The sequence below is a fragment of the Pristiophorus japonicus genome, chromosome 12, assembly GCF_044704955.1.
Source record: "Pristiophorus japonicus isolate sPriJap1 chromosome 12, sPriJap1.hap1, whole genome shotgun sequence".
NCBI lineage: Eukaryota > Metazoa > Chordata > Chondrichthyes > Pristiophoridae > Pristiophorus > Pristiophorus japonicus.
This window is the reverse complement of record NC_091988.1, coordinates 166,006,543-166,031,487: the sequence shown is the minus strand read 5'-3', so window position 1 is coordinate 166,031,487 and position 24,945 is coordinate 166,006,543. Positions and strand designations below refer to the sequence as shown.

Sequence of the window (24,945 nt, the reverse complement as noted above, 5' to 3'; positions counted from 1 at the left end):
GAGTGTAATGTAGCCAAGTTTGCTGACGATACAAAGATGGGAGGAAAAGCAATGTGTGAGGAGGACACAAAAAATCTGCAAAAGGACATAGATAGGCTAAGTGAGTGGGCAAATATTTGGCAGATGGAGTATAATGTTGGAAAGTGTGAGATCATGCACTTTGGCAGAAAAAAATCAAAGAGCAAGTTGTTATTTAAATGGAGAAAGATTGCAAAGTGCTCCAGTACAGCGGGACCTGGGGGTACTTGTGCATGAAACACAAAAGGATAGTATGCAGGTACAGCAAGTGATCAGGAAGGTCAATGGAATCTTGGCTTTTATAGCAAAGGAGATTGAGTATAAAAGCAGGGAAGTCTTGCTACAGTTATACAGGGTATAGGTGAGACCACACCTGGAATACTACGTGCAGTTTTGGTTTCCATATTTACGAAAGGATATACTTGCTTTGGATGCAGTTCAGAGAAGGTTCACTAGGTTGATTCCAGAGATGAGGGGATTGACTTATGAGGAAAGGTTGAGTAGATTGGGCCTCTATTCATTGGAATTCAGAAGAATGAGAGGTGCTCTTATCGAAACGTATAAGATTATGAGGGGGCGTGACAAGGTGGATGCAGAGAGGATATTTCCACTGATAGGGAAGACTAGAACTGGAGGGCATAATCTTAAAATAAGGGGCCGCCCATTTAAAACTGTGATGAGGAGAAATTTCTTCTCTGAGGTTTGTAAATCTGTGGAATTCACTGCCTCAGAGAGCAGTGGAAGCTGGGACATTGAATAAATTTAAGACAGAAATAGACAGTTTCTTAAATGATAAGAGGATAAGGGGTTATGGGGAGCGGGCAGGGAAGTCCATGATTGGATCAGCCATGATCGTATTAAATGGCGGAGCAGGCTCGAGGGGCCGTATGGCCTACTCCTGCTCCTATTTCTTATGTTCTTAAGATAAAGCCTTTGCATATTAGAATGAGAAGTAACATAACCTGGCAAGAATGAGGCTTGGAGTGGAAAATAACCTGGAGACACATCCTACCACCATGTAGGTGTACATTGCTTGGTGATGGATTTACTTGGTGTTTTGTTACCAAACAACAGGCCATATTGGATGGATATCCCTGGTTGCCACATATAAATGAAAACTCTAAAAACAGTGATAATATTGCATGTCTCTGGTGAGTCAGTCACATGGTGACGAGCAAGACTTCATCTCTGTGATGTCCTGTGATAGGGAAAACAGAGATAGAGAGTGGTTTTAAGCCCTATCCAAATGTCCAGGTCTACCTGTCAGCAGAGTATGAAGCTGAGTAACTGAGAAGAAATTAAAAGTGTGATAGTTCCGAAAGGGAACCTGCAGGGTGACTTGGACAGGTTAGGTGAGTGGGCAAATGCACGGCAGATGCAGTATAATGTGGATAAATGCGAGGTTATCCATTTTGGGGACAAAAACATGAAGGCAGAATATTATCTGAATGGCGGCAGACTAGGAAAAGGGGAGGTGCAACGAGACCTGGGTGTCATGGTTCATCAGTCACTGAAAGTGGGCACGCAGGTACAGCAGGCGGTGAAGAAAGCAAATGGTATGTTGGCCTTCATAGCTAGGGGATTTGAATATAGAAGCAGGGAGATCTTACTGCAGTTGTACAGGGCCTTAGTGAGGCCTCACCTGAAATATTGTGTTCAGTTTTGGTCTCCTAGTTTGAGGAAGGACGTTCTTGCTATTGAGGGAGTGCAGCGAAGGTTTACCAGACTGATTCCAGGGATGGCTGGGCTGTCATATGAGGAGAGACTGGATCAACTGGGCCTTTATTCACTGAAGTTTAAAAGGATGAGAGGGGATCTCATAGAAACATATAAGATTCTGACGGGACTGGACAGGTTAGATGCGGGAAGAATGTTCCCGATGTTGGGGAAGTCCAGAACCAGGGGACATAGTCTTAGGATAAGGGGTGGGCCATTTAGGACTGAGATGAGGAGAAACTTCTTCATTCAGAGAGTTGTTAACCTGTGGAATTCCCTGCCGCAGAGAGTTGTTGATGCCAGTTCACTGGATATATTCAAGAGGGAGTTAGATATGGCTCTTACGGTTAAGGGGATCAAGGGGTATGGACAGAAAGCAGGAGAGGGGTACTGAAGGAATGATCAGCCATGATCTTATTGAATGGCGGTGCAGGCTCGAAGGGCCGAATGGCCTACTTCTGCACCTATTTTTCTATGTCTCTATGACAAACTCAATGGGCACTATCTTATCAAAACAGGTTTGGTAAGTCTGTTTTTTGTGGGAACTGCTCGAATAAAAAGACCTTTGTAAACTGCACATTGTTGGATAATCTCCAACAAAACATTCTGCAATGAAGGGAGTCATGCTCTTGAGTGCAACAATTTCAAATAATGCAGATGAGCCAAGATGTCACACCCTAAAGAGTTGGCTCTGTATCTTGAGACTGACAATTCAAACTCCTAGTTTAACATTGCAAACGTGGGAAGTGCAAGCTATCCTGGACACTGCATCATCATCATCATCAAGGCAGTCCCTCGGAATCGAGGAAGACTTGATTCCCCTCCTGAAGTGAGTTCTTTGGTGGCTGAACAGTCCAATACGAGAGCCACAGACTCTGTCACAGGTGGGACAGATAGTCATTGAGGGAAGGGGTGGGTGGGACTGGTTTGCCGTACGCTCTTTCCACTGTCTGTGCTTGAGTTCTGCATGCTCTCGGCATTGAGACTCGCGAATGCACTTCCTCCACTTAGGGCGGTCTTGGGCCAGGGACTTCCAGGTGTCAGTGGGATGTCGCACTTTATCAGGGACCTGGACACTGCAGTGAAGGAAGGAAGACTGCATAGCAGTGACCAGAGGCAGCAAATTTAAAATTTTATACATTTCTTCCAAATATTGTCCCTTTCTTCAATTTGTGCTTTTCTAGTAACGTTCAAGATCATGCTCCTCTGAAATATTTTGATTTTTTACACTAAAAATGTTGCATTCAGGATCATTTTTAAATTTCTCAAATACACACCTAATATTTTTAATCTAAAAAAAATTGGCATTTGCATTTATACATATTCAAAAATACAACCAAACCATCACTTCCCCAAAAGCAACCAATGGCCTCTCTCCTCTTCACAGAGGCAGCAAAAGGCTAATAAGCTGGAAGTTGCATTGTTGCCGTACAAGCACTAATTCTAACTGGAGTAATATGTGCTATTCTAGTTACTTAACCATAATAAGAATATTGCCATCCTTGAGAGGGCACAGAGGTAAGCAACAAAGATGATTCTGGGTAATAGGAATTTAAGTTATAAGGAAAACTTAAATAAAAACCATTAAAAACTCACATTCCTGAATGCACCAGCCCTAAATTTTTCTGCTGGTTTTAGTGTGGAATTAGTGGGCAGGTACCCCAAGATCACACCATTGCATTTATTTCAGTGCCAAGTCTATCGGCGAGGTCTGCAACCGCACATCCTGTGGAGGAGCAGGTTATCTCTGACAGTAATTTCCAGATTTCCGCATTTAACGGAGCACGTGCGGATGTCAGAAGCTGCTGTCCTATTTACCCCGTTATAACGGTGAGAGCTGTTTGCCTTACCGTTATTCTTATTGCAAAATCTGGCCTATAGTCCTGCATCTCCTTTCTCTCATTTGGATCTAATCATGTGCATGTGGAGGTTTGAATGAATGCAATGGAAAATCCTTTTAAAAACTTAAATACAAATGCATCCCTATGACCTCTACCGTGGTACAGAATCCACTGAGGTGAGGCTGAATAACTAGAAAAGGGGATAGTTGTGCCCAACAAATAGCCACCACTTGATATTTTGTAAGATTTGAGAGTTTTGTTTTGATCATGTTGCTTTTTTTCCTTATTCTGTTACGTTCTGCCAAACTAGTTCTCCCCGTGCGACATGTGGTGTCTTCCAGAGAGGCTAATCTGAAAATTCAGCAACCGCTGCTATGAAATAGCTTTGGAAGATCTGCTGAGATTACCTGCCCTCTGTATGGGGACCTACAAGATTCGACAATATGTCGTCCCACAACTGAAATGGGAAGGTTACTGAGTGGACGATCACAGGTAATAAATACTTAACTAATTCAAGAAACACCAAAGTCAATTCTGACATACAGAAACTTCTACAAATCCAGTGACTGCATGGATGATTCTTAGATAAGCTTGGACTGAAGTTGTCCAGTTGCTATGGGTTTTGGTATTCGCACAATGTCAGCATGCACATCTTCAGATGGACCGTACATACACGAGATCAAAATATCTAAGTCAGATAACAAACAAATAAATGCCCATACTATGCAGACAGGCAAGAGAAATAATTTTAAATTGGGCACAAAATTGAAGAGGTTTAAATATATTTTAACAGAAATACATTTACCAAATTATTCACTGACGTTTCTTTGAGAGAATAAGATGCAGGGAAGTGAATTGCTTTACCTACCAAAATCACAAAGATGATGTGCTGAAAGTGACCGCCCAAACCAGCAGCATGAGTGCAAAACAGAGCAAAGTTATTCTGGACGAGCTAGGCGGGAAAACAATGGAGAGAAGAGTTATGTTCATGAGATTTTGATATAAACTCATCATCATCATCATCATGGGCAGTCCCTCAAAATCGAGGAAGATTTGCTTCTACTCTAACAGTGAGTTCTCCGATGGCTGTACAATCCAATGCAGGATTTACAGTCTCTGCAACAGGTGGGGCAGACAGTGGTTGAAGGAAAGGTTGGGTGAGGAACCTGGTTTGCTGCACGCTCCTTCCGCTGCCTGCGCTTGGTTTCTGGTTGCTCTCGGCGACGAGACTCGAGGTGCTCAGTGCCCTCCCGGATGCTCTTTCTCCACTTTGGGCAGTCTTGGGCCAGGGATTCCCAGGTGCTAGTGTTAAACTGACTCATGCAAACCCCTTTCCTCATTGAATGCAAAGCCCAACTGCAAACACTCATGGCCCAGAGGGAATGCTCAATACCCCAAGTACACACACACAAATCAGGTTTGATTCGTGGCTCAACACTAACTCCTGCAAGGACACGGATGCCACCAGCCCTCCAGCACCTTGCCCAAATGGCCATTCTTCATGTGTGAGCCTAGACCAAGAGTCAACTAGCTACTCGTTCATGGTGGGGAAAGGGGGTTGGACAAGGATTTTCTTTGTGCCAGTCATGTTTAGTGAACACCGGGTAGTCGGTTTTCCAGGTTCTTATGTTTATGAATGATGCAAAAATGCAAACGTCCTGATGACAACTTATGCTACCAATAAATACCACTGCAACATTTTTCACTTGTTCAGTTACCTGAAAAGCCAATGAGATAAACAGAAAGCCAAAGGTCAGGCTCAGGTATGGCTTGTGACTCATTACCAGCTTCAGGCCGGTTAGATATGACACGTGGAAATGATCTTTAGGAGCAAAGCAACCTGCAATATTCACAAAAACAGCCAATCAATATGCACATAATGTGCTCTCTGTACAGGTAAATGGCTCAATCAAGCACCTGAAGATATCTGAATCATACAATGTGTAAAAGTTAAACCTGCCCAATCTAATCCATTGGTCTTCTGCAACAAGCCAAATTATCCATTTTCAATTTCTAGTTATATTTAGAAAAATATTTGAGCGTTGTAATTGATCAGAGGCACGTGGCAGATCACCCAGCACTACCAGTACATCTGCCCAAATCTTGTACTTATAAATGGACTTGCAACTTTGAGCAAAGTTACCATTAACTCAAGTGGTCTATTATAACAGGAACCATCCATACGACATCCAGATTACAAAGAAAATGATATCAGCATGTGTTAGTATTATTGAGACAACCTGTTTTCATGTTAGAATGATGTGCAAAGAAGTTTGGTTGTCACCATCATCACTGTTTGGAGTTTAACCAGACACGCTCATTTCAGGATGGCTGCCTGGCAAATTTGAGAAATGAAAATGGTACAGAAACAATACTCTATGGGGAGCGTGAGGGAGCTTTCCCAGCTTCTTGTTGAGCATTGGTGCACGAGGTCAGTGATGGCGTGTGCATGTGTAGGGGCTGGTGAGTAGAACAAGTCAAGTAAAGTAAAATATGTGGCTAAGGACTGGTCAGATCAATTGGAATAGGTCTACATCAAGTTAGTTGATCTCAGCAAGGGCACAAGTTAGGGGATTAACTTGCTGGACTGCATCAGTTCAAGAAGGCCCACCACCACCTTCTCAAGGGCAATAAACGTTGGCCTTGCCAGAGACGTCTATATCCAGAGAATGAATATTAAAAATGTTATCCCCAGTGTCCCGGAGCTACAAAGGGGAAAATTAGTCCAAGTTTCTGTTCCTGATCACTATCCAGTGATCCCTACAAGAAAGTGCATCTTTGTGGACATCTTTGGGCTTGCTGTGATATTCCCCACAGTCAAAATCCTTGCCAGCACTCACTGCCTGGGCTCACACATGAAGAATGGGCACTTGGATAAGGTATTGGGAGGCTGTGGGCCCCAGTGGGAATCGATGCTTAATGGACAGGAAGGAAAGAAAATAGGGGAAAATTTGGGGGAGAAATAAGAGAGTAAAAGTAAAGATAGCTCCACAACACCAGACTCCAGATGCTGGTTAAGAATTTTAGCACGATGAGGGATGAACTTGGTTTGGTATGCTGCATGTTATTTCCACATCTCAGTGTAGCGATCTCACCCAGCCACTTACTTGTGTGCTCCTTTACTCCAAGTAACAGAATCATTGAGCAGAGAAAGTATAGGCTCCCGATCACCATGGCTGCAACCATGTAAGCCCATTTCTGTGGAAATAAAAAACCACATTTCTTACAGGGATACCCCCAGACACACAAGTTACAGAAAAGAATGGCCCTTTAGCCCATTCTAGTTTAAATATCCAGAAAAATCATGCAGCTACCCACCCACAAAAAAAAAATCAGACCAATCAATTATTTTCCAAACAGATGATTTCTACCTCCAATACCCTAACCACAATCCCATTCCATTTATTGATCACTCTTTGTGTAAAGAATTTATAAAGCCCTAACTTTACATTACGTGTCCCTTGTCCTATGGTGATGGTTGTTTAATGTATGGTGGTGTTCTACGTTTATCTTTTTTTATTTACTATCATATGTACCTTTATATGAACACTTCGTAGTTACCTCCTTTTAAAGCTTAAAAAATCCAAGTTTCTTTAGTCTTTCCTCATAACTCAATGCCCTAACTCCAAGGATTATTCTTCGATTCTTCTCTGAACCATGTCCAGGGCTTGAATACTATTTACTGCAGCAGTGGAAGGAGCAGAAGATTGAAGGAGTAGTGGAACAAGATGTGGGGCAAGAGGACTGGTGCAAACAATGGCAGCAGGGTTGGGAATGGGATGTGCAGAGAAACCTACAGAAATACAAACTTAATACTTTGACCAGGTCTGAGCTGCATCGGAGATGTGATCTAGCCAAAGCATTTTACAGTTTGAGAATGACTTCTTTCAACCTGTATTCTATAGTTCTTGCTATATAATTGAGCATTTTATTTACCTTCTTGATTGCTGCTCTGCAGTGATTGGAAACATTGGCCCTTAATTTCCTCTGAGGTATTGGTGAAAATCTAGACTGGGGGTGTAGAAATCCAGGTAGGATCTGTGTTGTTACACTGTGTCCTGGTCTTTTTTTCTGCCCATCAAAATTTCCCTTTCATTTCGAGGTGGGTGGATAATGTACCATTGTCATAAAAATGAAGGGAAATGTATCACATGACATATGTCCTTTAACCCTAAGCAACACTGAGAGCAAGTGATGCCTGCATCACATATTGCCAAGGTTCTCAAAAGGGCTTTAAAAGTGAAAGGAAAGGCAATCAATTGCTTTGGAAAAATTGGCCTGCAGTGAAACCACCTTAAAGTTTAAAGTTTTTTGGCGTCTGCTGGCATAATTATCTTGCAGCTGGTTTGTATTGTCAATCTCCTCCTGCCAGACATCCCAGTTGCTTTTGTGATTGGTAAAGTCGCCCCACTAACAGTACGCAACAGCTTCAGACCCTCGAATTTGGGTCAAGACACATCCATAGGGCGGGCAGTCGAAGTTCTACATGACTCCAGATCCATATCCAAAAGGACTCCGAGAATGTAACCACATTGTGCGTTGAGTCCGCTAAAACCCCGAAGACATATTGCACATTCATCTTTATTTCAACATTCATGGAGGATGTGTGTTGCCCAATTTACTTATGCGCAATACTTGCGCATAGTAAATTTAATCTGCCCTGACCTCCACATGACTTTTCAGAGTTAAGTATCCTTTTTGTTTAGGGTCACCTGTAAATTTGATCAGGTTACATTGAGCTTCTGAATCCAAATTTTTAATGTAATTTAGAAACAGTAGATGTCCCAACTCCAAACCTTAGGGCACTTCACTCATCTAACCTCCCCACCCCCACACTATCATCCAACTGCTTCCCGCTATTTGGCCTGCTTCTTATCCATTACTATATTCAAGGAAAGAAGAGGCATAAAGCCAAAATTATTCACCAGTTACCCAGAAACCATAATGGGAAAATGCCAAAGTACATTATTGTGAATCCTATCAATGTGCATCCAAGACCATTAGCAGTAGTCAGCATGGAAGCAAGAGGATATAACTGATGAACATGCTGGAATTATTTGGGAAGGGAACTAAATGGATTATCCAGGAGTTTGAATTTACCTGGATTTTCAGATAGCCTTTGATTAAGTTCTGCATGTGAGACTTGTTTATGAAATTAAAGGCAAATTAGCGAGCTGATTCAACTATTTTAGTTGTGCACTTTAAACAAATGCCCCCTGCAAGGAGGGTAACACTGCAAAATATATATTTTTTCCAGTGCCCCCTTTTTTTTGGGGGGAGGGGGGGGCGGTGTTTAGGGCACTAAAAACAGAAATTATACAAATGCCCCCTGGCTAAAAGGGGGGGGGGGGGGCACTAAAACCTGCAAATTAAACAAATTAAACTTGAAACTTAAATGATCAAATTAAAATTTGGTTGCCGAGGTGATGATGCACTCCAGTCCCTCCAGTACCCACCTCTTGCGAGCTGATTCAAAGCTGGCTTGGCAGGAAGCAGGTGGGGATGATAAATAGAAAACAATTCTACTTAAGGGGGGTGACTAAAGGATTCCCATAGGGATCGGTTCTGGGTCTTCCGTTCACACTATATGTAAATAATATACAGGAGGGTACTTTGGTAATACAGGTATAACATTTTCTCTTTAAGTGAGTGAGTGAAACTGCAGCAGATGGATTTCAATGCAGGCAAGTGTGAGGTAATTCCTTTTGGACCAAAAGTGGATAGATCGGAGTATTATTTAAATGGTGAAAATCTAGGAACAGTGGAGATCCAAAGAGATTTAGGGTCCATGTACATTGATCACTAAAATGTAGTATTTGGGTACAAAAAATAACCATGACGACTCATGGAATGTTAGCCTTTATAACTAGAGGGCTAGAATATAAAGGGGAGGAAGTTTTGCTGCTATACTGGTTACACCACATCTGGGGAACTGTGTACAGCCCTGGGCACTGCACCATAGAAAGGCCTCGGAAGGAGCACAGCGCAGAGTTGCCAGAATGTTACCAAGGCTCCAAGGGTTAGATTATGAGGAGCGATTACACAAACTAGGCTTATATTCCCTGAAATATAGACGCTAAGGGGTGATTTGATTGAAGTTTTCAGGATTTTGAAAGGAATTGATAGGGTAGATAGAGAAACTTTTTCCATTGGTGGGGGAATCTTGGACAAGAGAACATAATCATAAAATCAGAGCCAGGCCATTCGGGAGAGATGTTGGGAATCACTTCTTCGCACAAAAGGTGGTAGAAGCGTGGGACTCTCTTCCACAAAAAGTAGCAGATGCGAATTCAACTAATAATTTTAAATCTGCGATCGATAGATTTCTTTGTAGACAAGGGTACAAAAAGATATGGAGCCAAGGCAGGTGGATGGAGTTAGGATGCAGATCAGCCATGATCTCATTGAATGGCAAACAGGCTTGAGGGGCTGAATGGCCTCCTCCTGTCCCTGCAACACCAAACTTTGCAGTGTAAGTAGAAAACAGTTTGACATTCAAGGGGATCTGCACCAAATGGCACTTTGGGCTTAGGATTTTAACGCAGATAAGTGGGAGCAATGCATGTTGCGGGCGGAAATAGTGTCCCTGTCTGAGGTCTCATTGTATCAGAGGGTACAGGTTTGGCATGCAGGTCAGAGTGTTGGCTCTATTAGAATACTAACATGCAATCTCCTGCTGGATCACTTTTTGTCTGATTATGCTCCTGTGAAGCGCCTTTGGAAGTTTTCCTATGTTAAAGGCACTATATAAATGCAAGTTGTTGATTCAAAAAGAAGAGCGATGCTGGTTTCAGGTAATTTTTATTCGTAACATATTTCAGCACTGAACTCAACCTACAGTGTCATCCACCCATCTCTGAATATAACCAAGACAAAATAACCTGCAATACACCAAAGACAGTACTGAGGTCACTCAATGAGCAGCACTGACCGTGTTATTGAGGCTGTTTACCAATGAAGAGGTGTCGTTGAATGCTGTCCCATTCTGGATCATAAGGCAGGCTTCTGCAGTTTGTGTGTGATATGCTCCCACAATCTGACCCTGAATGGCAGCACCGGCCAGTGTTGCCACAACCTCCACTCCCATTCCTGAAAAAGAGACAGACATGCGGATAAATGGCCCATCCTCACACAGCTGTCCCATAACACACTACAGTAGCCTACTAGCTTTACAACGCAACCTGCAGCTTAGGTTTTACTTTTCATGAGCCTACACCTTTTTCACTAGCCTACAAGAAGAATCTCTAGTGGGTGAAAACATCAATACCGTCCTTTGTTTCAAACTCTCAACAAATATATTTGCACTATGTCTTTCTTGAACTCTTGCTGGGATGCAGATCAAATGGGTACAGGTTGTCTTACACTATAATCATTTGGAGTGGTCAATACATTATTTGTAAACCTAGACAGGTAAGCTACCTGACTATTGGGTTCAGCTGTGTTGCCCATTGCGTTTCTCATCCAACATCCACGCACTATCCAACCGGAGCCATGGGACAGTGATCAGGAGGAATTCTGCCCAGAGCGATGGAAGTCAATTGTAATACATCCACTGCTGTCCTAGCTGAAGTCTGTTAAACTTAGCACAGTCCAGAGGTGGAATGTGGGAGCTTCCTGGACTGTATGACTGCCAGTGCTAGAGCAACACAAAACTAACAGCTGGAGGACAACTGTGCCAACAGAGCCACTGTAGCAAAGTAATTAATATCAGACAAGCAAAACATACAAATGCAAGAATATGGGAACCGGGTGAAATTCTCAAAAAACTAGAGGGAGCAGAAAAATTATTGTTTTAAATTCAGATTGAGGGGCATACTTACTGTATGCTGTTGCTGAATCTCGGTCATGCTGGTCGCCGCCTAGAAACATGGTTAGAGCAGAATAGGGCACGTGGAAACACTACAGGAACACAAATATTCACAACATATATAAACATTATATTAAAAAAACATTTTCCTGCTTTATTACTCTCATCAGAAGGTGAAAGGCTGGCTTCCACCATCAAGTATGCTATGTGTTTATAGGCAACACAGAATAAACAACTAAAAATTCAAATTAGAGGCTGACCAGGTCAGACATTCGGTTTCACCTCTGGAATCTGAATTACAAATCTATCCCATGACAAGAGATAAAAGTATCTTCTTTCGGCTGGCTGTAAATTTCCTAAATAAAATAATTACAGGGAGCTCCCAGGCCAGTTTTTCTTATGCACGACAGGCATTTCAACCTTGAAATGTAGTTATTGCTGACGAACGACTTGATAACTCAAAGGAAAAAGCCCTGAGTATAGGCTACATATGAAAAGAATAGTTCCTCAAAGTGCAGTCAGATATTGATTATTCATAGTTAAGCTTCAGATGTACACATTTCATGTATTGGAAGAAAAAAAAAGTCTAAAGTGCACAAAACAGAGTTTGCAATAGTAGTGGATTTAGAAATTTTTGATGGTGAGAGATTTTCCAAACCCCCCACCCCCCCCGCAACCATCCAAAAAACAATATTTGTTCTTGGATGTGGGGACACTGGCAAGGCTACATTTATTGACCATCGTTTTGTTCACTACAAGTTAACTGCTTTAAACCGTCATCACTCATCCCCGCTGTCTGCTTCTCAACTTTGGGTTCTGAATTCCTGAGCTTCACTGAACATCAAGACTACGTATCTGCATTGGACTACACTTCTGCACTGTAAGACTCATTTGCTGTGTCAAAAATCTGCTGCTAAAACAAAAAAAATCTTCCTCACTATGGCTGTTTTCTCTGCTGAGTTGGGTGACTTGCTCTACTGGTTTTCTGCTTTGTTGGTCACTGGCTTGTGTGGTTTTACATTTTCTCCGCTGCTTCTGATCTACGATGACCTCCAACTGCGCGGGAACTTTGCGTCATCTTCCTGCACTGAAAACGACTCTCATTACCACAGCAATAACCTCCATCCTTCAATTTTCTACCCTTCAAATACCTTCTGGACTTCTCTCGCCTGCTACACCTGTCTCTGAACTTGGACAACAATTCGTTGATACCCCAAACCGATTCAATCTTATCGATGTCAACTTTTGCCCTCCACAGGACCTCGAACTTTAACTCTGGACTCCTTACTATTGTCACCAATCTATTCCGTGTTACTACCAGGAAATATGCATCCCTATAATTGCTACAGAACCAGGCCCATGTAACTTGAGCCTTTCCCGGTGTCCATTTGCATGTGCATTTTGGCTGCCGCTTCGGACCCGAGCCATTCACTTCTATTTCCACTTCTTTTTCCCGCTTTTTCTTTTCTCTCTATCCCTCCCTGACCAGTCTCTTCTGTGGTCATGACACCTTTCATCTCTCCTCTCTTGGACCTCCCAAATCCCTACCCCAACCCTTCCCTTCATTATTCTTCGACCTTCCTACTCTCCTGCTGCCATCCCAGGCTTGACTCCCTCTTGGATAAGCCTAACAGCTTCCCTCTGTGCCTCTCTTGGCATCCTCGGAAGGGCCCACCGTGGCACTCATCGCTGTCTCCTCACGAGTAGCAACCTCAATTGTCCCATTCTACTCTCTCACTGACCTTGCAACCAAGCTTGCCCACAGGGGGGCTAATCTTGCCAATCTCCTCCCTGTCCAACTCATCCCTCTAAGCGCTGGCCCTGTGGACGCTGGCAGTGGATCAGCCATCATCGATCCTCTCCGCATCTCTCTCCAGAATGTCCGTTCGCAAGCGAACAAGGCACTTGCCATCCATGTGCTTATCGTGATTGCGTCAACATCATGGCCCTGATGGAAACTTGGCTGAGGGGTGATGACGCCTTACCTTTAAACGAAGCCTCCCCACCTTCCATCACTTGCCATGCCCAGACCCCCGTGGTGGCGGTGTGGCTCATCACCAATCATACCTGGGTCTGTCCCACTACTCCTCCGGCACTTTCTCCTTCTTTGAACATCTCACTTTATTCCACCCTCTCACCTCTTATTTAAAATTCTTATTCTCTACGGCCCACCCAAGTACCTTGGAATTATCACTGAGATATCCTCACTGCTTTCCTCCCTCATCCTCTGCAACGAGCGACTTCTCATCCTTGGTGATTTCAACCTCCATCTCAATTCATCGTGCTCTCTCGCCTCTGAGTTCACTACCCTCCTATCCTCCCTTAATCTCTCCCTCCATGTGAACATCCCAACCCATATTCACAGCCACCCCCCTTGACCTTGCCATCTCTCATGGCCACGCTATTCCTACCGAATCAATTGCAGATAAGGCCATCTCTGACCATTTCCTTGTCTCGCTCTCCACCCACATCCGCCTTCCCCACACCCAACCCTACTTCCCTCTGCATCCGCCCCTGGGAAAAGCTCTCTCCAAACTCTTTTACAACTGCACTTATCAACTCCAAATTGTCCAGCCTTTGGCCCTCCATTCACCATGATATTTCCGCAGCCACTGATCTGCTCAACCACACACTCACCTTCGATGCCCGAGTCCCTATTAAAACCATTACTCTCTCTCACCCGGGCCGTTCCCTCATCTTCACTCCCTCAAGTCCAAGGGGCGCAAACTTGAACGGATGTGGCAGATAACTGGTTTGGCCATTCACTGCCAGATCTGGCTGGACCACTGAAAGCATTATCAGGTAACACAGAAATATCGAAAATAGATGCAGGAGTAGGCCATTCGGCCCTTCGAACCTGCACCACCATTCAATATAATCATGGCTGATCATTTTTGAAACTTCAGTACCCCATTCCTTTCTCTCCATACCCCTTGATCCCTTTAGCCGTAAGGGCCACATCTAACTCCCTTTTGAATATATCTAACGAACTGGCCTCAACAACTTTCTGTGGTAGAGAATTCCACAGGTTTACAATTCTCTGACGGAAGAAGTTTCTCCTCATCTCGGTCCTAAATGGCTTACCCCTTATCCTTAGACTGTGGCCTCTGGTTCTGGACTTCCCCAACATCGGAAACATTCTTCTTGCATCTAACCTGTCTAATCCCGTCAGAATTTTATATGTTTCTATGAGATCCCCTCTCATTCTTCTAAATTCCAGTGAATATAAGCCTAGTCGATCCAATCTTTCTTCATATGTCAATCCTGCCATCCCGGGTATCAGTCTGGTAAACCTTTCGCTGTACTCCCTCAATAACAAGAATGTACTTCCTCAGATTAGGAGAGCAAAACTGAACACAATATTCAAGGTGTGGCCTCAACAAGGCCCTGTACAGCTGCAGTAAGACCTCCCTGCTCCTATACTCAAATCGTCTCGCTATGAAGGTCAACATGCCATTTGCCTTCTTCACCGCCTGCTCTACCTGCAAGCCAACTTTCAATGACTGATGTACCATGACACCCAGGTCTCGTTGCACCTCCCCTTTTCCTAATCTGTCACCATTCAGATAATATTCTGCCTTCCTGTTTTTGCCACCAAAGTGGAGAACCTCACATTTATCTACATTATACTGCATCTGCCATGCATTTGCCCACTCACCTAACTTATCCAAGTCACCCTGAAGTCTCTTAGCATGCTCCTCACAGCTTAGTATCATCTGCAAACTTGGAGATATTACATTCAATTCCTTCGTCTAAATCATTAATGTATATTGTAAATAGCTGGGGTCCCAGCACTGATCCTTGCGGTACCCCACTAGTCACTGCCTGCCATTCTGAAAAGGACCTGTTTATTCCTACTCTTTGCTTCCTGTCTGCCAACCAGCTCTCTATCCACACCAATACATTACCCCCAATACCATGTGCTTTGATTTTGCACACAAGAGATTGGTGCAAAATCAAGCCTTTTGAAAGTCCAAATACACCACATCCACTGGTTCTCCCTTGTCCACTCTACTAGTTACATCCTCAAAATATTCGAGAAGATTTGTCAAGCATGATCCTACTCTTTATCTGTCCAAACTGCTCACTATTGCAGGATCATTCTGGAATGCAAAGACAACTATTTTCTACTGCTAACCATCTTCTTAAACCCCTCTCCCCTGTCGCTGCAACACTCGTCTCCAACAACAAGTGTGAGGGGTTCATGGACTTCTGTATCAAAGATTGAGACCATCCGATCAGCAGCCTCTGCCACTTCCCTTCCTTCCCCTAGCCCACTGGGCCAAACTTCCTCTGAGGTTCCCCCACCCCTCGCTGCCCTAGCCCTGAACTCTCATTTCTCTCCAGTTTCTCTCTGATCTCCCCGACTGACCTCGCCATGCTCATCTTGTCCATGAGACCCACTTCCTGCTCCCTTGACCCTATTCCCACTAAACTGCTGACCACCCAACTTTTTTTTTCTGGCTGCCATGTTAGCTGACATTATTAACGGCTCTCTCTCCTCAGGTACAATCTATATTAACGACTTGGAAGAAGGGACTGAGTGTAACGTAGCCAAGTTTGCTGACGATACAAAGATGGGAGGAAAAGCAATGTGTGAGGAGGACACAAAAAATCTGCAAAAGGACATAGACAGGCTAAGTGAGTGGGCAAAAATTTGGCAGATGGAGTATAGTGTTGGAAAGTGTGAGGTCATGCACTTTAGCAGAAAAAAAATCAAAGAGCAAGTTATTATTTAAATGGAGAAAGATTGCAAAGTGCTGCAGTACAGCAGGATCTGGGGGTACTTGTGCATGAAACGCAAAAAGGATAGTATGCAGGTGCAGCAAGTGATCAGGAAGGCCAATGGTATCTTGGCCTTTATTGCAAAGGGGATGGAGTATAAAAGCAGTGAAGTCTTGCTACAGCTATATAAGGTATTGGTGAGGCCACACCTGGAATACTGCGTGCAGTTTTGGTTTCCATATTTACAAAAGGATATACTTGCTTTGGAGGCAGTTCAGAGAAGGTTCACTTGGTTGATTCTGGGGATGAGGGGGTTGACTTATGAGGAAAGGTTGAGTAGATTGGGCCTCTACTCATTAGAATTCAGAAGAATGAGAGGTGATCTTATCGAAACGTGTAAGATTATGAGGGGGCTTGACAAGGTGGATACAGAGAGCATGTTTCCACTGATGGGGGAGACTAGAACTAGATGGCATAATCTTAGAATAAGGGGCAGCCCATTTAAAACTGAGATGAGGAGAAATTTCTTCTCTCAGGGAGGTTGTAAATCTGTGGAATTCGCTGCCTCAGAGAGCTGTGGAAGCTGGGACATTGAATAAATTTAAGACAGAAATAGACAGTTTCTTAATGATAAGGGGATAAGGGCTTATGGGAAGCGGGCGGGGAAGTGGAGCTGTGTCCATGATCAGATCAGCCATGATCTTATTGAATGGCGGAGCAGGCTCGAGGGGCCGTATGGCCTACTCCTGTTCCTATTTCTTATGTTCTTATGTACTGTCCCCCTCTCCCTTAAATTTGCCGTCATCATCCCACTCCTCAAAAAGACAACCCTTGACCCCACTGTGCTTGCAAGCTACCACCCTATCTCCAGTCTCCCTTTCCTCTCCAAAGTCCTTGAACGTGTTGTCACCTCCAAAATCCGTGCCCATCTTTCCCAGAACTCCATGTTTGAATCCCTTCAATCTGCTTTCCGCCCCTGCCACAGTACCGAATCGACTCTCATCAAAGTCACAAATGACAACCTTTTTGACTGACAAAGGTAAACTATCCCTCCTCGTCCTTCTCGACCTGTCTGCAGCCTTTGACACGGTTGATCACTCCATCTTCCTCTAATGCCTCTCCACTACCATCCAGCTGGGTGGGACTGTTCTCGCCTGGTTCCATTCTTATCTATCTAATCATAGCCAGAAAATCATCTGCAATGGCTTCTCTTCCCACTCCCGCATCATTACCTCTGGATCTATCCTTGGCTCCCTCCTATTTCTCATCTATATGCTGCCCTTGGTGACATCATCTGAAAACACGGCGTCAGTTTTCACATGTACGCTGACGACTCCCAGCTCTAACTGACCACCACATCTCTCGACCTCTCCATGGTACCTAAATGATCAGACTACTTGTCCGACATTCAGTACTGGATGAGCAGAAATTTTCCCCAATTAAATATTGGGAAGATCGAAGCCATTGTCTTTGGTCCCCACCACAAACTGCATTCTCTAGCCACCGACTCCATCCCTCGCCCTAGCATTTGTCTGAGGCTGAACCAGACTGTTCGCAACCTAGGTGCATATTTGACCCTGAAATGAGCTTCCAGCCACATATCCGTGGCATAACTAAAGCCGCCTATTTCCTTCTCCGTAACATTGCCTATCTCTGCCCCTGCCTCAGCTCATCTGCTGCTGAAACCCTCATCCATGCTTTTGCTAGCTCTAAACTTGACTACTCCAACACACTCCTGGCTGGCCACCCACATTCTATTCTACATAAACTTGAAGTCATCCCTGTGTTCTAACTCGCACCAAGTCCCGATCACCCATCACCCCTGTGCTCGCTGACCAATATTGGCTTCTAGTTAAGCCACGCCTCGATTTCAAAATTCTCATCCTTGTTTGAAAATCCCTCCATGGCCTCGCTGCTCACTATCTCTGTAATCTCCTTCAGCCTCACAACCTCTCTTCCTTCCTTCTTTTAAAAATATTTACACGTATTTACACCGCTGAACACTCTCCTTGGCTCAAAAAAAAGCTACAACAGGTCTTGAAGAGGAAATATACCATACGGATGCTGCGCTGAGATAACGAATGCAGAGTCAACGAATGCAGAGTCATGCTTGCACTCGGTTTTATATGAAGTGAAAAAAAGCACTTCCAATTATTAGGTAAATCACATGATCCAAACCACCTGGCGACGGGATGTGATATGAATGAGTCTGCTTATGTTGTTAGAGAAGTATTCATCGTAAGTAGCATCATGGGCTCCATTTTCCCCAGTGATTTGCGCTGCTTTTTTTGGCCTAAGTTAAAAATCCACAGTTTCATCAATTTGCACCAGCGTAACTCGGTTAGTTACGATTTTTTTTAGGTACTTTTTTTACAGCCAAAGGGGGCGTAACCTGCCACCCGCGCTAATTCTGGCCATTTAGGCAAGTTTGGCCAGCTGAGAGTTACTCCAGAGCTGCTTAGGCCAGCGTATGTGGCCTCTGCAGAAAAACCTTCTGGAGAGTTAAAGAAATCGGAGCAGGTAAGTGCAGTAGATGCCCGGACAGCAGCAGCAGGAGAGGTAAGAGGGGGGGAGGGGAGGAAGAGAGTGTGGTGGGGGGTGGAAGAGGGAGTGGAAGAGGGTGTGGGGGTGGGGGAAAGCCTTTCGGGTGTAGTTCGGGGACTGGGAGGAGGCCATTCAGCCTGGGATAGGGGCGGGACCGGCTTTAATAATTGGAGGTAAGTTGCTGCAATATATTTCAATGTGTTTTTAAGTTGATGCAATGAGTTTTAATATGTTTTTACGTTGATGCAATATATTTCAATGTGGTTTTAAGTTGATGCAATGAGATTTAATGTGTTTTTAAGTTGGTGCAATATGTTTTAATTTGTTGCGAGCTGGCTGTATGTTTCACTTTGCAGCCTCAGCTCGCATTGTGTCCCTAATTACCGTGGCAATCTAATCTTTTTGGCGCAGATCAAGGCTCCACCCTCAAAACTAAAGGATAGGTTAGGCGGCGCCAAAATGAAGAAATCCAACGGGGAAACTTAGAACCTTTTTTTTTGGCATACTTGGGCCGCCAAAAAATGGGCGTAACTCTTCAAGTACGCCAAAAAAAAAGCTTTGGGGAAAATTGAGCCCCATAATCCCAGCCATTTCCTCAACTATGCTTCAGCTCAGTACATTTTGCTCTTGTTTCTCTGTCAGTTATTTCAGTGGCACCACTGGCATGCTTTTTTTTTTTGAGCGGAGAAATGAATACTGCCTGTGTTTTAACCAAAGCTATGCTTGTTGTGTTGTCTCCTATACTGCCAAGCATGGCTGTCCAGTATCACAGAACACTGATTATAAACTCAACTGAGCCATGGATGGTGACTCAGAGGATGGCTCTGCAGAAAGCTGCACGGGACGTTCGAATCCACTGACTTTCAGTTGCAAATGGAGACATCAGCCAGGGAAGTCTAAATATAGATGAACTGACAAACTATGGTACAAGTCGATAAGCATAAAACCGCTCACAATTCAGCCCCACTTTGGCAATCTTGGTGGATGGTGTGGAAACTGAAATATTGTACAATAGGGGTGATCAGAAGTTCAGGCTAAGGCACATAGGACAGTGCAGAGGAAGCTTTAGACAACCTGGGCATGCTTAATGGCACAGTGCAAATGGAGCTTTATGCTACATCTAATCATGCTGTACCCAATTTATCTTGATCAGACAGTGTAGAAGCGCTTTTCTTTGCATATAACTCATGCTGTACTTGACCTGGGGAAAAATGATAGCAAAAAAATGGTTTAATCATATCCCTGCTTTTTTCCCTTTAATATCTGGTAATTGGTTGTGGTGTTAGGAAAAGATTTTGTACAGCTTGCTGGTCTTAAAATGGACTATATGCATTTATCTAACATTTTAATGTTATATATCCATGCTAAACACCTGTCTCATGCCACTTGCATATTGTTACGGGGAGGATAAAAATCTCATTATTCAGATGCAGGGAGATGATGCTGAGCCTCTGACACACAAATGTGCAAACATCAGCCAGTCTCACATCTGCTGGGTTTAAGTGACTCATCAGTTTTAGGTTACATTAAAATACTTACACTCATGCAGGTATGAAACGCACAGTAGGTTATAAGGTACCAGAAAAAGCTGTATTCCCAGGACATTGTATATGAAGGACTGAACCATAACAGGAAATAAGAAGCAACTCCAAATGGCATGGAAAACAGTATCCTAGAGAAAAACAGAGAAGACGTGGGAATTATTCACAACCAATGATCATTTTTTTTTAAATACACTCCAAATGTTTAGTTGCATGGGGCCAGAATTTCCAGTGGTTCACCGTCTGGTTTCTCGGCGGTATTGGCCATTCTGGGCGAGAACCGGATTGGTGAAAAATTCCCCAGCTGAAGTACACCGGCGGTTTCGAAGTACCACTGGGGAGCTTTGGTGTGATTTCTGGCTGAGCGGTGACCCGTAGGCAAGTATTAAAAAAAAAACGCCCTCGAGGATCAGCGGAATTGGGCAGTGGGTAAGTAGGTCTGCAAGAAAAAGGCAAGTGATTGTTTTTTTACTATTTATTTTCAAAGTCTGTTGGGGTGATTTAATTTTTCAAAAGTGTCTTGGGAATGTTTTTTGGATATTTTTAGTTCGTTTTTTTTGAAAAATTAGTTTTATTCTTTTTTTTTTAGGCGTGAGGCCCAACCCGCAACCTCGGGGTAAATTTTTATAGATTTTTAAAAAATTTTCGCCCATTTTCTTTAGGCACCGCCCAATCTACCCTAAATTGCACTTTTTCGCCCAGATTGAGGGTGCAAGGACCATGTTTTTCGCTGGGCAGATTTTTAAAAAAAATTTCAGGAAGTTTACGTCGGTGATAATCTTCCCAGCCTTAGCGGTTTTTTGGGTGACAATCGGGCGCTGGCGGGCTTTGGGGAAATTCTAGCCCAAGATCTTTTCATCCAGAATCCATCACCGTCTACTTATAATTCCCAAGATTTAATTCACCACAATGACCTGTGTTTGGTGTGTTCTCAGCTGTGCATTTACAAGTGATTATTTCACGAATATCAGTCGCACCACCAAATAGCTGCTGTTCAGTTTTGTTGATGCGCTGATATTGCTTTGAATATTTGTTGGTGAAATTTCATCAATAATTTTAACCTCACATTATCAGAACTTCAATCTGTGTTTTACTAAATAGTCCCCATTAGAGTTCAGGTTCTGCCCCATCACAAAATACTTCCTCCTTGTGCACACAGCTGGACCATAATTTGTACAAGCAGATTAAGCAGGATAAATCTTGGGTATGAAGTAAGACGTTTTCTGAAGGGCAGTCGCAATAAATATTCTCTACTCTGGGACTAGCTTTAAAATTAGATCAAACCTCAAGATCTAAAGAATACATATTTAAAAAAATAAACAGTCAAGAAGACTGGGAGTTGTATAAATGTCAGTTCAAGATAAGCAGAATAAATATTAGTAGAGGTAAAAAGGGAATAGAAAGGTGGACTGTAGATAGTAGTGAGGAGAAGCTAAAGTACATTTTAGCAATATCCATTTCTCAAGGAATGTTAAAGCCTAGAAAGTTCCTAAAGGATAAATTGTAAAAGATCAGGAAATAGTAGTTGTTTTAAGTCAGTTCTTCGCATTATTCTTCACCAATGAAGACTATGGATCCAGTCATTTAAATTCAAAGTGGATGCAAGTTTCAACACATCATCAGATGGTTACCCTGAGCCTAGTAACTCATGCAACATTGGCAGAAGCCCCTCTATCCAAAAGTGCAGATCTTAAAACTTCTGCTGCAAGAGAGAGAACTGGATAACTTGTTTCAATCAATAGTTGGTGCTTCTTTAAATAGATTATTTTAGCATATGGCTTGTAGCATTCCTCGGATCTCAGAGACCATTACAAACCCCAGCTCCAGACGTACTGCTTCTTGTAAACCCCGAAATGTAGTAAGAAAATATGATTCAAGATCTCCTCACCAAGGAAGCAACTTGCCAAATCTTGTTCTTCTGCTTTTGCTGACGAGGAATCCAACAATGGGATCAGTGAAAGCATCCCAAACTCGACCAATGAATAAAATCAGAGATGCATAGAAAGCCTCCATCTGAAACAGAGAACTTTCATAAATACACAACATAAGTGTTAACCTGCAAATATGCATCCTGCACATTTGGATCACAATCATGAGAAGTCAGTGATTTGAACTCTTAGCTGCAACAGCACTAAAGGAAACAAAAGTCCACACAAAACCTCCAATAATTCAGCTACAAAACACACGAGTACATAGTTACAAAATCGTGCATTTATATAGCGCCTTTAACATAGTGAAACATCCCACAACACTTCATACGAATGTTAGCAAACAAAATTTGACACCAAGCTACTTAGAAATGTTAGGACAGATAAGACGTAGGCTTTAGGGAGCATCTTAAAGGTAGAAAGAGAGATAGAGAGAGAGCGAGAGAGAAATGGAGAGGTTTAGGGAGGGAATTGCAGAACTTAGGGCCTAGGCTACTGATTTCTTGAGAGTTTAGGAGAGGTGATCTCATTGAAACATACAAAATTCTTACAGGGCTTGACAGGGTAGATGCAGAGAGGATGTTTCCCCTGGCTGGGGCACCTAGAACCAGGGGTCACAGTCGCAGAATAAGGGGTCGGCCATTTAGGACTGAGATCAGGAGTCATTTCTTCACTCAGAGGGTTGCGAATCTTTGGAATTCTCTACCCAAGAGGGCTGTGGAAGCTCAGTCGTTGAGTATATTCAAGACAGAGAGCGATAGATTTTTGGATATTAAGGGAATCAAGGGATATGGGGATAGTGCTGGAATGTGTTGAGGTAGAAGATCAGCCATGATCTTATTGAATTGCAGAGCAGGCTCGAGGGGCTGAATGCCCTACTCCTGCTCCTATTTCTTATGTTTTTATGAAAGTACGACCGCCAATGCTGCTGTGATTAAAATCGGGCTGCGCAAGAGTCCAGAGATCCTAGAGGGTTGTTAGGCTGGAGGAGGTTACAGAAGTAGGGCAGGGGGAGGCCATGGAGGGATTTGAAAACAAGGATGAGAATTTTAAAATCGAGATGTTGGCAGACTGGGAGCCAATGTAGGTCAGCGAGCACAGTGGTGATGGGTGAAAGGGAATTACTGAGAATTAGGATACTGGCAGCAGAATTTTGGACAAGCTTAAGTTAATGGAAGGTGCAAGTTCGGATATCAGCCTGGGGAGCATTGGAATAGTCAAGTCTACTACCACTACTCTCAGCACTAACAGGAACATTTCTATAGTCCTCACACAGAAAGCTCAAAGTACTTTGAAAGGAAGAGGAGAATCAGTGGACATCCAGTGTGGAAAAAGGGAAAGTAGAAGAAATTGAGCAAGCAGTTAAAGGAACTGTAATTAGGTGAGGGATCCAGGGGGAAAAGGACATAAGTGGCTGAAAGCATGGTCACCAATGGTGGAATGGAGGAAGTGGGAAACAAGGAGTCATCATGTGGCAGAGTAGCAGAAGATGCAAGCGGGAACATCTAACTGGAGAACATGACTGAAGAACATTCTCTCCTACTGTGTATGTTATGGTGTTAGCAAGTGTACAAATGTTATTCAAACCACAAACTAAAGCATTAGCAATATGCGATACATGCATCTCATTAAAGAAAGTGCTATCAATTTAAGCTTGGTGAGTTGCTATAGTACATCTGTACATACTGCAGTCAGCGTGCTAGTGGTGGAGTGGGTGAATATCTAAGGCCAGTGGCCGGGGCATTGATGAAGTGTTATAAATGATGTTGAGCATTGTTGCAGCTGTGTCCATCCATGTGAGTGGTGAGTATTCGATCATGCTCCAGACTTGTGTCTTGTAGATGGTGGAGAGGCTTAAAAAGGTGAGGTGGTGAGATGCTCAATAGAGCACTCAGTCGCTGTCCTGCCACGCTGTAGATATGCCTGATACAGTTAAGCTTCTGTTCAATAGTAAGCCTCAGGATTTTAATGGTTTGGTATTCAGTGAGGAGGAAGAAGGGCGTTCTAATTACAGTTCCTTTAGCCACTTGCTCTATTTCTTTTACTTTCCCTTTTCCCCCCACTGATTCTCCTCTTCCCTGCATAGCACTGAGCTTTCTGGATCTTCTCTTGTTGGTGATGGAACTTGCCACTTATGTAGTATGAATGTTACCTGCCACTTGTTGGGTCAAACTTGGAAGTTGTCCAGGTTGTTGTTGGAAACCACCCAGCTTCTGCTCTAACCTTGTAGCCATGGTGCTGAGATGACTGGTCTAGTTAAGCTCCTGGTCAATGTTGATGGTGGAGGCTCATTGGTGTCATTGAAGATCAGAGTGGGCTGGGCTTTCTTTTGTTTGAGATGATCATTATCCGGCACTTATGTGGCACAAACATTAGCTGCCACTTGTTCAGGTTCTGCTGCGAGTTGGTTCTGGACTGTTTGATTCTGCTATGTGGCTTGCTGGCTTTGCAATGAGAAAAGCTTAAAGAGGCAAGTGGCGCCAAACAAATTTACATAGAAATTTAAAGTGCAGAAGGAGGCCATTTCGGCCCATTGTGTCCACGCCGGCCGACCCTCGATCAGCACCCTGAAAGGTTACATATAAACCTATGAACAATGGCGGAAAGGCAAAAAGCATCCAGCCCAACCAGTCCACCCCACACAACTGCGGCACCCCTTAAACTGAAACATTCTACACTCCACCCCAACCGGAGCCATGTGATCTCCTGGTAGAGGCAAAAACCAGATAAAAACCCAGGCCAATTTGGGGGAAAAAAAATCTTGGAAAATTCCTCTCCGACCCATCCAGGCAGTCGAAACTAGTCCAGGAGATCACTCTGGTCGT

General features: G+C 43.5%; 1 protein-coding gene across 2 annotated transcripts in view; it reads right to left on the bottom strand.

The window, feature by feature from the left end:
* The window catches only part of LOC139277535 (sodium-dependent lysophosphatidylcholine symporter 1-like), a 50,046-nt gene that overhangs the window by 17,959 nt on the left and 7,142 nt on the right, over positions 1-24,945 (bottom strand). The window contains exons 3-9 of one of the 2 annotated variants that reach the window (XM_070896106.1): positions 22,081-22,205; positions 20,191-20,323; positions 11,396-11,474; positions 10,507-10,664; positions 6,683-6,773; positions 5,294-5,415; positions 4,444-4,527 (exon numbers count right to left, since the gene is read on the bottom strand). In XM_070896106.1, coding sequence (XP_070752207.1) covers positions 4,444-4,527; positions 5,294-5,415; positions 6,683-6,773; positions 10,507-10,664; positions 11,396-11,474; positions 20,191-20,323; positions 22,081-22,205 — 792 coding nt within the window. The remainder of the gene's footprint in view (positions 1-4,443; positions 4,528-5,293; positions 5,416-6,682; positions 6,774-10,506; positions 10,665-11,395; positions 11,475-20,190; positions 20,324-22,080; positions 22,206-24,945) is intronic. The other variant, XM_070896108.1, reaches the window with a different exon arrangement.